Here is a 14,425-nt window from a genome sequence, read left to right as displayed (position 1 = left end):
CACGAAGTTATCATGTTTATTTGATGTGCAGATGGTGACCAGATACAAATGGCATATCTGAGAAAGGGCAATATTTGGGGAGCAGCTCTGTTAATTGCAGGGCTGTAGCCTAAAACCATCTGGCCACAAGTATTAATCAGAGTGCACACTTCTATCCTTCACGAAGCAGCTCTCCCAGACATTCCCCCCACCCCACCTTTGGGAGCTCCACTGGCCTTTATCTAATTAGTACTTCCCCTGAATATGGCTCTTTCCTGGGTTTAACACACTCTACAGCATATAATTATTATAACATGAATGTTTGTTAAAAATCACTATTAATTCGTTTTTACGTTTCAAATTATATCTTGTAGAAATATTTTGGAGGCCAATCCTATGAGTTAATTCATTCAGACAGTATGTCAAGCATGAGACATGTTATTGAAAACCTGCTATAAGCAAGGTGCTGCACTTGACCTTGGCAAGACAGTGTGCTTGTCCCTAGGGATCTGTGCGTTCTCGTGGTGAAAGGAGCACCACACAGGCAATTAGACAGACACATGATTACTACACAGGGTATGGGCTGAAGTGGGTCCCACCCTAGTTCACATGCTGAAGTCCTAACCCCCAGTACCTGACCATGTGTCTGTGTTTGGAGATAGGATATTTAAAGACATAATTAAGGTAAAATGAGGGCATGTGAGTGGGCTCATATCAGACATGATTGGTGTCCTAATAAAAAGAGGATGTTAGGACACAGAAGGTCACAGAGGGAACACCATGTGAAGACAAGGAGAAGACAGCCATCTCTAAACCAGCTGAGAGACCTCAGAAGAAATCAACACTCCTGACACCTTGATCCTGAACTCCTAGCCTCAAAAACTGTGGGAAAATAAATTTCTAAGTCACCTAATCTGTAGTATTCTGTTACGGCAGTCTTAACAAATGAATACATACATATAAACACATACTTAGGGCACTGCTACAAAGGAAAAGAAAAAAAACTAGAAGACTGGATGATAATAGGGCATCTGACATGCTGTGGGAAGGTTTCTTGAGAAAATAACAACTGAGCTAAGTTCTAAAAGATAAGTGGGATGGTGTTGACCATAGCTCTGGGATGATATTTATTGCAAACACGACGTCAAATAATCATCAAATAAATAGCATTTATGGCTGCTGATCAAGGTTATGCTGCTAGAATTTCATGACATCTTCAGCCAGAGAAAACAAGTTAATCACAGCAGTCTATTAAGCATAGAAAATTAACGACTGATTAGAATAGATTGCTTAATTGGTATTTTTGGAATACCTCCTCTCTAATTCTTACTATTCAAGGAACTATAAAAATACTGAGAAATTAGAATGTGGTTGAGGAAATAAGAAGAACGTTATTGCTTGTACCTCTGAATTAAATGGCATGACCTGAGATGGCCTCTTCATACGCCATTTGACTCAACTGAAAACTTTTCCAAAGCATCTGGTTGATTTCTGGATCTTTGCTGACTGTTTCCTTTTGCCCAAGAATTCTGTTCTGTGCTTGGTGATTGGCTTTCACTTTCTTATATTCATTAGCAGTGCCCAGCTGCCAGATAAGAAGTCTGGGAACTTCCTCCCCTGTCTTTAGGTTTCCATTCAGTAGTGCTGAGACTCATTCCTTAATCTTGACATTTTTTACTCTGGGATTGATGCCTCCAGATAGCAAAGCAGTTATACTGTGAAGCTGAAAAGCTCTGAATAGAATATTCTCTAATGAAAAACCAAAAGGGGTTTGTTTCTCTGCCATTTGTTCTTACTGTGCTTGTTCTGCTTCCTGCAGTGACATTAACACATAAAAACCCTCATCTGTAAGAGAGCTTATCCCATATGCAAAGACCCTTATCATGTTCTGTCTTGTTTTCTCTCCACAGGAAATAGCTCCAGTACCTACAAATTCCTCTATTAATGTAGTTTGAATGCCTTACTATTCTAATAACCCTATTACTAACACACACACACACACACACACACACACACACACACACACACAGTATTCTAGTGTTATTTAAAGAAGGTTACCAAAGCAATAATAATAATATAATAATAATAATAGATTTGAATCTTTGCCATCAAACTATGTATGGGTCTTTGAGAGTTATATGCATGACCTCTCTGGGACATCCAAGCATCTCATTCACAAAATTCATGTATAAAAGAGGCCAAGTCCACATTTCTTCTCCATAAAATGCACCACAATTTTGGGAATTGAAAAACATAACCTCTGGCAGGGGGTCGGGCCCTGAATACACCTAGTCAAGGCCATTTACCCCATTTTCAAAACAAAACTCTTGATGATTTATCATAAGGGTCAGGGCTGACTTACTGTTTTTCTTCCAGAACTCAAATAAAGGTCTAGAAGGGACTTTAGCAATTCTATACCAACTCTCTCCTTTTGCAGTGGAGGACAATGCGGTCTAACAGAACAAAGCTTACCCACATTCGACGTCTTTGCAGAGCACAGTTAGGTTGCAGCCCTAAACCCTGAAGCCCGAGTTCAAACTCTTGGCCCAGATTCACTTTCCAACGGATAGCTGATATTTAAAGAAGGGCTACAGTAGATAAAGCAGACTTCGAACTTTAATGACAGAAGACCCCAGACCCCTTTCATCCTATTTTCATTCCCCAGCATTCTCCCATCACAAAAAATAACATTGAAATGTCAGATCACTTTCAAAATAACTACAGTGGTACCAGCTTTTTCTTTAGATTACACAAAATTTAAAACATTCTGCCCTGATTCCCCAAAGAAGCAAACCAGGTGGTCACCTTTACTTTTATACAATTTCCTCTTTTCTTAGGAATTCAAGTTGGTTTGAACAATACTAGTCTCCATTCTAAGCATCTTTTTAAGAGTCTTTAAAATAGGAACCATTTCCTTCATTAAAAAAAAAAAACAAAAATAGAACATGGTCTCTACTGTTCAATGAACAGGGTTCAATGAACTTGAGAAAGTGGTCCCCGTGACACCTGGTACCTCAGTAGAGGAGGAGTGTTAAAGAACTGAGATTTGAAATGCATGAAGTAGGAAAACCAGGTATTTGTTCATTCAGTGAAGGTTTGCCAAAGTGACTGTTCTGATTCCTGAAAGGGGAAATGGCAAAGCTCTCCATGTAGCAGGACACTTCGATGGTATTCTTGCTGCTCCTGTGCAGCCCCCAGATTTCCATGTGGGGTTTGGACACAGGGCTGACTAAAATGGGAACAGCTGTGCAATATAGAGCAGTGTTGGGAAGCAGACAGACTCTTACTAGCACCTCAAGTCACTTAGTACCCTAGTACTAAGTACTAAGTACTTAGAGCTTAGATGCTAATCTTACTAAGTAACAGGCACTGAGCATTTTAAAAGGTCTGAAAAAAGTATGTCACATATACTCAATGAATATTGGTGTGTGTGTTGATATATAGATATGTATGATTCACTTTGTAACATTACTCAGACAACCTTAGCTAAAGAAAATCCACAGATTTGTAAAGTAGATCACAAGTCTGTAGAGACAATGGATTCACTATCTTGTGTCAATTCTACTTAAGAATCTGTCAGTAATAGGACCGCCAAATAAAATGTTTTGGGAAAACACAACTTTGATCCTAAATAGCCTATTTTCCTTAATAGCTTATTGTACATTTGTCTGTAGATCTTTCTTCTAAAGCAGAACTTCTTTACATTTGCATTATTTAAACAACTGACAATATAAAAACATGAACATCTGTTGGCCGCAAGATACAGTGTAAACACCATGAACTTGAAAATCCAAAGGAAAGGCCTGAGGTTGAACACTCTCCATGCACTGTAATTTAATTTCTGATTCTTAGTTTTCTCCTATGCATGTTGGCAAAACAATAACCACTTCCTAAGTTTTATGAGTTTTGTTTGTTTGTTTTGCTTGTTTTTCCTGCAGTATTATGTGATGGGTCCTAGCTCAATGTCTGACCCTCAAGAGATCCACAACAGTGTTGATTCTACTCTTATATCACTTCCAGTGAAATAGTGTCCTTGACTTTTCCGTATATTCACATGTACAAGGCTTTCAAGAAAAAAAAAAAAAAATATATATATATATATATATATATATATATATATATATATATATATGGCAAAAATAGAAAATAAAGAAAAATAAAAGAGAGGGATTATACTGTTGTCCTTCATTTTCTGGAAACTTCATCCCCTACAACAAGTAAAACCTTCTAATTTGAGGATGCATTAAATTTGCCCTTCTCTCCTGGTCTCCAATGCAAAAAAAAAAAAGCAAAATAACCACCCTCCCACTCCATCCTGCCCCCAAGCTATGACACCTGAGGAAGCTCTGGGAACAGGAGTGAATGAGCCTGGCATCGGTGCCCTGCCTTTCTAGGGATTACCTTATTTTTTCTGACCTAGGATGTTAGAAACACCTGAACTAGTGTGAAATAAATCTTGAAATATTTGGATTCCCTCTTCAATTAATGATATAGGATGCCATTTTCTGTTTTCCATGATGTCCCCTGTGTCAAGGTTTGCTCCATTGACCTTCAAAAATTATTGGGACAATGGTTATTATTTTCTAGTTTCTTCTATGGGAATTGTTTTCATCTCTTACATAGCCAATGTGATCTCTAGTGATTGGGAAACAAGTTTACTCATTAATGTAAGGGAAAGGCAGGCTGTTTTCGTTTGTTTGCTTTTCTGTCTTTTTTTCCTGCAGGTAGAAAAATGCCAGCAGATACAAAGCCTTGATCCATTTTGAAGAAAAAAAAAGAAGTTCAATTTTTTTTTTTTTTCTTTTTCCAAAACTGAAGAAAGAAACAAGCAAGAGACTTCTGAGACAGATTTCAGGAACTCAGTCAGCACATTTTAAAAATCTCCTTTTCCTTGTTTTTTGTTGTTATTGTTGTTGTTTGTTTGTTTGTTTGTTGTGTGTGTGTGTGTGTTTGTTTTGTTTTGAGAGCCAGGCCTGAAACAACTGATGATTTTTTTCTCTTTCTGTAGCCGAGTGGCTTTGACCACTCTTTCTCTCATAAACAGGCTTTAATGGTCTGATGTGTGCTAATTAGTCAAGGCAGTACAGTACCCAGATGCTTTAGAGCAAAGTTCTGCCAGGGTTTGTACTGTACTAAAGCTGTGTTTTTGACCTGAGTCCTACAAGTCTCTGTACTCAAACATCTCGCCGCTTATATGGAACACGCCCAATGCCGGCTTACGTTTTTCTTCAAATAAGGAGGGATTGAGGTTTAACTTTTACAATTCTACTCATGAAAAACATTATGTTTCTAAGTTATTAACTCACCTCCATTAAAAGTAATCTTATAAATATTATAAAAGTCCTGTGACTGCACGGATTCACTCAGCTGTAATGACTCTATGGAGTGAGACCTTTTCTAGCTATAGGTCTTGAGTCAGAATGGAAGGGAAAACATGTTAAATAGATTTTCAACACTGTGTTAAGGATTTTAGATATAGTAGCTCACTTAATCACCACTAGAGTCTTGTGATGTAAGAATTTCCTTTTTCACCTCATGCTGTAGGTAGATTCTATGAGGGTCCCCGATGAGTGATGGTTTCTAATATCATATTATTCTATAACTCCCTTGGCTTAATGTTCTTGTTTCTAATGAACACAACATGGCAAAGACTGGCTTTTGTCTTGGGGCCTTGTGAATCAGTCATGCTGGGTTTAGAGCACTGGCTTTTCAGGAGGCAGCCTTCTGGGGAGGCCACAAGGATAGCTTGGAAGTGGATCTTCCAAGTCCTGCCAACAGCCCCATGAGTGAGACTAGACGGAGACCCACCCGAGTTGAACACTGAGATGACTGCATCCAGCCAGAGTCCCCCAGCCAAAGTGGCCCTGGATTCCTGACTCTTAGAAACGGAGACATGAGAAATGTTTGCAACCACTACATTTTGGTATAATTTGTAACATAGCTATAGATAACTAATGTAGTTTCTCTTACAGATGAGACAAAGTTGAGAAGTTATCCAGGGCCACAGAGTAATAAGAAAAGGTAAATTTTGAACCTGTCTGTCTGACTCCTATACCTAAGCCCTCTGCTATTCCCAAAGGTTCAATGGGTCTTTTTGTTCACTTATTGGTTTTTGAGGCTTTCCAATAATCTGACCTGATCTTGACCATTAAGTCATGCCCTTTACTATTAAACTTAATTTTCCCTAATTTATTTAGACAATAAAACTCACAGTCCAGTGGGGGATGAAAGACACTTAAGTTAATCTAAAATGTAATGTAATGTAATCCAGAATGGCTACTGGCCCAGGAAAAGGGAGGAAAGGGATTTGATTCACACTGTACAATCAGGGAGGAGGATAGGGGATTTGTGGACGCAGCAGCGTGCTGCAGCCCTAATGCCTGGCACACAGTCTGACCTCAATAAGTAGTTGTCAACTAAGTCAACACACTGCTTCTGACAGACAGAAGACATTAATAAGACAACAGATGGAGGAGAGAGAAAGCTCTACTCTTTCAATGGTGAAGAAACAGTGGAACCAGAGTCTCTAAAACATGATTCGTTCATTGACCTGTTTCATGCTGCTATACTCATACATTAGAATCTACACAGTATTTCTATAAAAGTAAGTGCTTTCCAAACTTCAGCTATTTGGGGACAAGTTTTAAAAGTTTTGCCATACCCAGATGCTATGTGTAGTAGTACTTTCTTAATACTATCTCTCTCTCTCTCTCTCTCTCTCTCTCTCTCTCTCTCTCTCTCTCTATATATATATATATATATATATATATATATATATATATATATATATATATTAAAACTCCCTCATTTTTACTCAAAGCAGAATGATAGAATCATTCATTCACTACCAAGTCAGATGGTAGTGTGGTATGCAGGGAAGCTTTAGATGAAGTCAGACAAATTCAGGATAAAATTGTAGTTCCATCACTTACTACCGTGTAGTTATGGAAGCTATTTAACCATGATGACTTCATTTCATCATCTATAAAGTGGAAAATGCTCACCTTGAAGAGCATGGTGAGCATTCCATATAACACGTGCCGTGTCTGTAGATACTTAGCAAAGTACTCTGCAATTGGTCTACATTATGCTCAATAATATCAGATAGGAATTCTTATTCTCACCTCTCATACGAGACTGCTGAGGAATAAGGCAATCACGGGACTTGTCGAAGTTTACATAGCTAAAACTGTTGCCTCTTCAGACTGCGAGTAAATTTATGAATACTGGGTCATCTCTCATCCCTAGGAGCTGAGTTCTGTATGTTTTGCCCTGAATCGCAAACACTCATTGACTTGAATGAACTAGAAACCGACCTAGAGGTGGTGAGGAGACAGTACCTGTGAGGATTTCAGCTGCCCGTTCTGTCATTTTCTGAATCAGGAGTCTCAGGGTCCCACCTTCCAGGCTCAGCAGCAGGGTCCCCGAGCCCTCAGACAGCTCTGTGGACAGAAGCAGACCATCCTTGTTCCATGTTCGAAACTGGAAACCCACTGAGAGCCCATCAATTTGGGGAGTGCCGGGCAGCAGCAAATAACTGCTGCTGGAGTTGATAAATGTGATGGGAACAATTTGTGGTTCGGAGCAGGAAAAAGTGACATTGCCCTGGAAAACAATAAAAATCAAACATATAAAAGCCATTTTTTATTCTGCAGTCTGACAGCTGATATAAACAACCACCTGAAGCTGACCTTAATTTCAGGATCATTCCACATTCAGCTACAAGACGTTAAAGGGAAAAATGTGTCAGCTTTGTTCAGACACACCAACAAAACCAGTGTTTTCCACCCCTGTGCTAAGGATCTACAAACAGGGCTGGGTGGGGAGATGGAGGATGGAAAGCATCAACATCTTTTAGGAACCAGATATAAAAATAATTATATTCATTCATCGAATGCATATGTATTGCAAGTCAACTGCGTGCCAAACACTAGGATAACACATGGAAAAAAAAAACTTAGTTATAATGTGCAATGTGCTAATAGTGAGCCAGACCCCACGGGAATGTCAGAAGAAATAACCACATAAGCAAAGGTTTCTCGAGAGGGGTGATACTTTCCTGGAATAACGTGGGGAAGGAAAGGAGTCAGTGTGTCCAGCTAGGCTTTTTGGCAAAAGGCACGCTGTGTGTTTTCTGAACATTAAGTGGGGCAAGGAGGGCCAGGGACCCAGAGACAGAGTTTAAAGGCCCTTTTATGCTTGCTGCAGTTATCATTCAAACTTAGAAACAATAAAGTAGCAGATTTTTAATTCATTCATAGTGTTTTCAGTAACATGGAGAGTGGAGCGGGTATGAGAGGACTACAGGTGGTAAATATTAAGTGGGCATAGACTAGAGACAGAAAGAAGAGGAAGAGAATTATTCTTTGCATAAGGGAGTGAAAACTGGTCCGGGATGATGAGAGGAAGTTTGGACAGCAGGAAGTTATACGAAAATACAGAACTATGTATATGTGCCCAAATGAGCCAGGCCCGGGAGTCATTTTCAGAAGATGACTGAAGAGAGAAAGAGTCTGGGGCGCCTTATAAATTGTGAATAGCTGTTATTTGAGGAAAGCCATTTGGAATCTTTATCTCAAACCCCATAGCCAACCACATGCTGTTTTCCATCCCAATCATTCATCAATTTCAGATTCCAAAATAATTTCTACAACAATGCAGGTAAGTGTAACACAGGATTCTCATCTAAATAGTCACAGACACACCCAGATCCATGTGAATCATTCCTTCCAAGGCCACTGAATAACTGCCTTTTTGTAACGTTCAATACCTAACCAGCACCACTTATACAAAAAAGACAGGGATTTCCAAAGGTGGACCATCCTGGCTAGCCTGGCTGCTGAATTTGACTTTCCACAAAGGTGGCCAGCTAGTGTGGTTAGATACCTAGTAGAGCTCCAAATCCTAGAGCAGGTTAATTGTTCAGCTTCAAACACCTCACAGTCTGGAAAACCCTCCCTACGTCCCAACCACATTTGTTTATGATTGGCTCACATTTCTGGAAAGAAGCAGCCCTCTCCAAACAAACTTCTACCAATAATGTATTTTTAACGATTCACTCATCGAGTGCGCTGCTATGAGCATATTCTTGCATTCATCATTTGTGCTAGTTGCTTAGATGTGTTTTTCTCTTTCGGCTACATCCCCAGAAGGTAATTAATGTGTCAAAGGGTAAAGCTCCTGCTATCCATCCAAACATTGCCCACAGTTTATACGGCCCCACTGTGCCTGGCAGGAGGCTAAGCACTGACATCCATATCTCATGTATTCAGCACAATAACACTGCATCCATTTAAAGAATATACAAACAAGGCTTAGAGAAGGTACGCAATTTCACAAAAGCCCCATACCTCCTTCTCAATGACAATGGGAGACAAACCTGCATTTATATGACGTGGAGCCACCATCTCTGATATCGTCGTCCTCAGTACTGGGTACCACCAATTTAAAAGAAAAAATAATCTACCAACTTGCTCATGATATCTCACTGTTGTTTCAATTTGCTTTTTGCTTTTTTAAAATTATTTCTCATGGATTTCCATTCAAGAATGAAAATATCCCCTCTCGTAGCAGATTAATTGCGGCAGGGCTGTCTGGTGGAAGAAGGGAAATCACAAATGCTCCTATAGCGAAGCTGGGAGATAGCAAAAACTTGTCTTCCTCTTTTCTATCCCCGAGGTCAACATCACATCCTCTGGTAACAAATTTGCCAGATCAAGACTGTACTCAAAGTTTGAGGCTGTTCAGAATGGGACATGGTTGGGAAGCAGTAGCAGAGGCTGTAGGTAGAAGTGGAGGACATTGTAAAAATGGTCCTTTTCCTCTATGGGGGCCGGGGAAACTTTTGCTTTACCCCTTTAATTCTCCTGGCTGGGCGAACAATTCAAATGACATATAGCAGATTAATAGGAGAAAATCAAAAGTTTAATACATGTGCATGGGGCATTCACACAAGCAGGAAAGTCCCCAACACAGTCGGGCAAAGTGAAGTACGCATGACATTTTGGACAAAGGAGAAAAGGGTGACCGGCTCTGGGATTTTCAAAGGGAAATAGGCAATTTACAGGGAGCTGAAAAAAGTAGCAAACAAATACTTAGAAAACTCAGAGGCAATGGCACAGAGGGAAATCTAGTGAACAGATTTTTCATGGACCCATCCTTAATTCATACGTACTAAAGTCAATATGTGAAGGTGATTATGATAAAATTCCTTTCCTGAAGCAGGTTTTTCTATCCGAATCCCTTTAAGAAAGAAGGAGGAGATAAAAAGCAAGCAAACAAACAAAAACCTCTTCCTGAGTTTGTTGGATTTTACTTGATTTCAGCTGGAAATATTCTACACCCCAGGGTGGCACATTCCCTGGAGATTCATTTCCAACCCCCACACCCTATTAGTTGAAAATCCAATGTTTAACCCAACCCTAATCATTTTCTGAGTGCTCTCCAGATCAACAGCCATAGAGGGTGGGCCTCAGGATAGTTGGGGTCCAGGGGAACTGAGTTGCTCCCCTTATTTAATTCCTTCACTCACATCTGACAAGAGGTATGAGACCTCCCTTTCTCAGTCTCACCCCATTCCACTGAATGTCTAATGGCCCGAAAATACTTGTGAAACACACAAGGGAACTCAAAATCCTTTGAGGGATACTCTGGGACATTCAGTGTCCCTGGCGAGATTCTGGTGGCAAAAACGCCAAATGGATGCCTCAGGGATTCTCACTGGTTAAAGTGATCTATGTGTGGTGGTCAAGACTTTGCTCAACAGAGAGCAGGAAAGCTTGGAAGTGCATTGAAGTCTGTACTGGGTATGTACCCTGTCTTTAGATAGTTTCTCTGGTCCTCTGTAGGCCACACTCCTCCATGCCATTTGCCACATTCCCTTCACACTGTGCCCTGTTGTCCCCACTCCCATGCCTGAACTGTCCAAAACTCTGTTTTTAGAGCACACCCCTACTCTGTCCTCCAAAGATGAAACCAAGGGCACATAGGAGAGGAGAGATGGGAATGGATGAGAAAAACCTTCTGTACCAAATCGGACCAACTCTTCTGAGAATATGAGTGATTACAGCTCAGCCCCATCAGGCAGCTACCGGGCTGACACTTCTGCTCACACTCCCTCTCAGCTGTGCTTGCCGCCAGCAGAAAAGCCCCAGTGTTGAGCAGTATCAAATCCTAGCCCATCCACCAAAGGAGACAGAAAGAAGAAAAAATAGTGAACTGAAAAATTTCACTGAACTGAAGAAGTGGGACCTGCCATGGCCTTTTCTTTGTAACCCTCAAAACACAGAAGTTCCCCTCCCAACTTTCTCAGACAAAAGAATTTGATTTCTATGGATTAAGCACAGAACTTTGAGACCCTAATATATGTTCATAGGTCATCTTAGAGATACTGCCCATATCAATGTAAAACTACTTTGTCTTGTGCCATAGAGAAGAGCTGACACGGTGCCCTATCCAATCCATGAATTTTGATGGTCTCCTAAAGACAGCCAAGCCCTTGAAACCCCAGAAGCAAGTTTGTGTCAGAGGAGGAAGCAAGTTCTATTGATTGATTCATCTCAAGAAGGTCCTCTCTTCAGAGGACAGATAGAACCTGCTATTTCAACAATTGCTATGACGAAACAGGACATGAGGTTATACGCAAAATAAGCCTATCCCAATCTGGGGGTTACAGAAGGCTTCTTTAAGGAGGTGACAGAGAGCAGGATTGAGGTTTTACAGAAGAGCAGCATTAGCTAACTGGAGCTTGAAGAGAAGTGTCATCTGGGCAGAGAGAGAAAGAATGGCTAAGGCCTGAAACAGGAAGGCGGGGAAGCAGGAAGCATATTTATCTGGCAGAAGGTGAGCTTACCTCAGTCCAAAAACCAGTACAACAGCAGGCAAGACGAAGTGCCGAGGGCAGAAAGGGACGCAATCATGTAATCTTTTATACCATGTTGAGGTACCAGAACATTTTTCTATGGAAAAAAGGGAATTGAAAGGAGTGAAGAGGGAATTGATGTAGAGCCTAGGACAGACAGCCCTATTGTACTCAGAGGCATCCCTTGGTGGAGAGCAGAGTGTACTGTATATAAAAAGCATGTCCAAGGGCTGGTTTCAAGCAGCTATTGCAGTCACATAGGCAAGAGCAGTTATGAGCTTGCTCTGTCTAGAATGGCGAAGGGGGCCAGGGAGAAAAGTAAACAGAAAATGTGAAATTGACAGAAAGTGCTGCAGGGCAAAGGGGAGGACAGATCAGGCACGGATCCCGCTCTCCCCTGCTTTCACAGGCACTTTGGTTAGGAAAGGGCAGAGATAGCCCTTTCTCCTCATTCAGTGCCACCTACCTTGGCTGGTGTCCACCCCCACTAGAGTGTGCAGACTCACTGACAGCAGACAGAAGGCCTAAAGCTCATTCATCCCATCAATTGTAGAGTTACTATGGTAACCTGTCCCTTAAACACACTTCCTGCGTTCCTCCCTCCAGCAGGAGTGCTCTGTTCAGGCCTCTGCACACCCCTGCCCCCACAATCCCTTCCTCCAAGGCAGAATGGCTCTTCCTTCTGGCTCATGTCTGAGGCCTTTCCAGACCTCATCCATCCCCAAGGTGGCTCTTTTCCACTGGCTTCCATAGTTTGTGTTGCTATACCATTTATACATTTATCATATTTTTGTACTGCCTTGCAATAATTATCTGCTCTTTAATGCTTATATAGTTCTTTCATAATAATACATTTATAATTGGGTATAGAACACCTTGCTTTGAATTCTGAGAAGAAAGTTGAAATTGTTCAATTTAGGCAGAACTGGATTCTTATGACAGATATTTCCTAGGAAACCCACATTCTTCCTGATACTTATTTTTTGCTGCTATAGTTGGGAGAACAATGCTAGAAGGTTGATTCGAGATCAAATGAGAACACATACCTGACCTCTTATTTTTCTGTTTTCCCAGGTCTGCCTTTTTTTTTTTTTTGGTTGCCCTGAGATGAGTGACTTCTAGAGACTAAGTTTCATTTTCTGTAACCCGAGGCTGTTGAACAGATGTTTCTAAGGTTGCCAGCAGTTCCCTCATTCTTTGAATATTTGATACTGAACACTCGCATTCTTATCATCTAGCTTCTCTTTGGAGGGCGGATAGGCATCATCTGAATCATTCTTATTGTTGGCATGAGAACTGTAACCAAGCATTTACATTTTAAAAGACCTTTCGTTATAATATTTCAGGACATTAGGAAGGGAACGGAGGACTTTCCTCTTCCAATTTCTTTCTAGCTACAGGGAGCAGAGCAAGAATTTCCGTGGACAATGTTATAAAAAAATAGTAAGGAAACAGCAGATGATACTGTTTCACCTTTTTTTCCAATTTGTAAAAACATTTTACGGAGTATAACAACCACTCCACTGTTTATTTTTCATCCTGTCCCTTCTTTAGAAAAAAGAATCCCAAAATGCTTTACAAAGAGAATGCAAGGTTAATGCTAAACAGTGTCAGGAATTACAGTGGTTAAAACTTTCTTGGAGATAACAATATGAGAGAAATTATATGTAAGTCACTTAACTGGGTGCTGATCCAAGGGCTGTGTGATGAAAATCAGAAGGAAACAATGAGAACGCAGGTTCTGAGAGCACTTTTCCTTCTAAGCGCATTCAGGATAGTCTGCCATCAAATCTAATGTTTGTCAAATGCTGACTGGAATCCAATAAAGCCCATCCAAGAGCTTTCCTCCACGATGAAAGGGCTCGGCTCATCAAAAAGGATTTCTTACAGTAAGAGCATAATCACCATGGTTTCATGATTACTGATGGGCAAGGAATATCTAACAGAGAAAACTCGGTATCATTTAAGTCGTTGCCATGTGACCGCAAAGTGAATCAGATAAATTGTCAGAAACAGGGATTATCTGTGGTACAGAGGGACCGAGTTCAGAAGATGCCATGCTGCTTACAAACACAATGGAGGAAACACCTTCATAGTTGAAAGGTGAGTGCATAATGGATGGAACAGACGGAAATGTATTAAACAGTGAAATAATGATCTCCATGTTTATCAAACATCCCTAAACATGAAAACCATCATCACTTGTTTGTTGGCCATTGGATATTTTAGCCAGGCCTCAGATAACACAGGGGAAAAAAATGCCATAGTTGACTAGACTAGAACAATGAACCAGCAGAAGTAAGAAGAAAGACATCCACAAATATCTCAATTTGTGTTTTATGTTTGATCACAATCCTTTGCTTATTTCAGTTCAGGTCATGAATGTACACGACAAACCTTAGCTATAAAACCTAACTGTGCCTAAATTTGTCACTTAGATGTTGCCTTTGACTTATCTGTCTGTTAGGGATCCACCCCCTTTCAAGATTTCTACTTATTTTCTCATCTTGTGTTGGCTGCACAGACCACAGGTTCTGGCTAAAGGGCCCTTCACTGATGAATTGTTCATAAGTATTTCCCATTTCA

At 40.5% G+C, this 14,425-nt stretch overlaps 1 protein-coding gene across 4 annotated transcripts in view; it reads right to left on the bottom strand.

The window, feature by feature from the left end:
* CNTNAP5 (contactin associated protein family member 5) overlaps positions 1 to 14,425 on the bottom strand; it is an 800,511-nt gene that overhangs the window by 359,705 nt on the left and 426,381 nt on the right. For all 4 annotated transcript variants that reach the window (XM_081051146.1, XM_081051149.1, XM_081051147.1 and 1 more), the window contains exon 8: positions 7,320 to 7,584. In XM_081051146.1, coding sequence (XP_080907272.1) covers positions 7,320 to 7,584 — 265 coding nt within the window. The remainder of the gene's footprint in view (positions 1 to 7,319; positions 7,585 to 14,425) is intronic.

This window comes from Rhinolophus hipposideros (assembly GCF_964194185.1).
Source record: "Rhinolophus hipposideros genome assembly, chromosome: 6".
Taxonomy (NCBI): domain Eukaryota; kingdom Metazoa; phylum Chordata; class Mammalia; order Chiroptera; family Rhinolophidae; genus Rhinolophus; species Rhinolophus hipposideros.
Note: the sequence above shows the minus strand (reverse complement) of the source record. Positions and strands in the feature narration are given on the sequence as shown.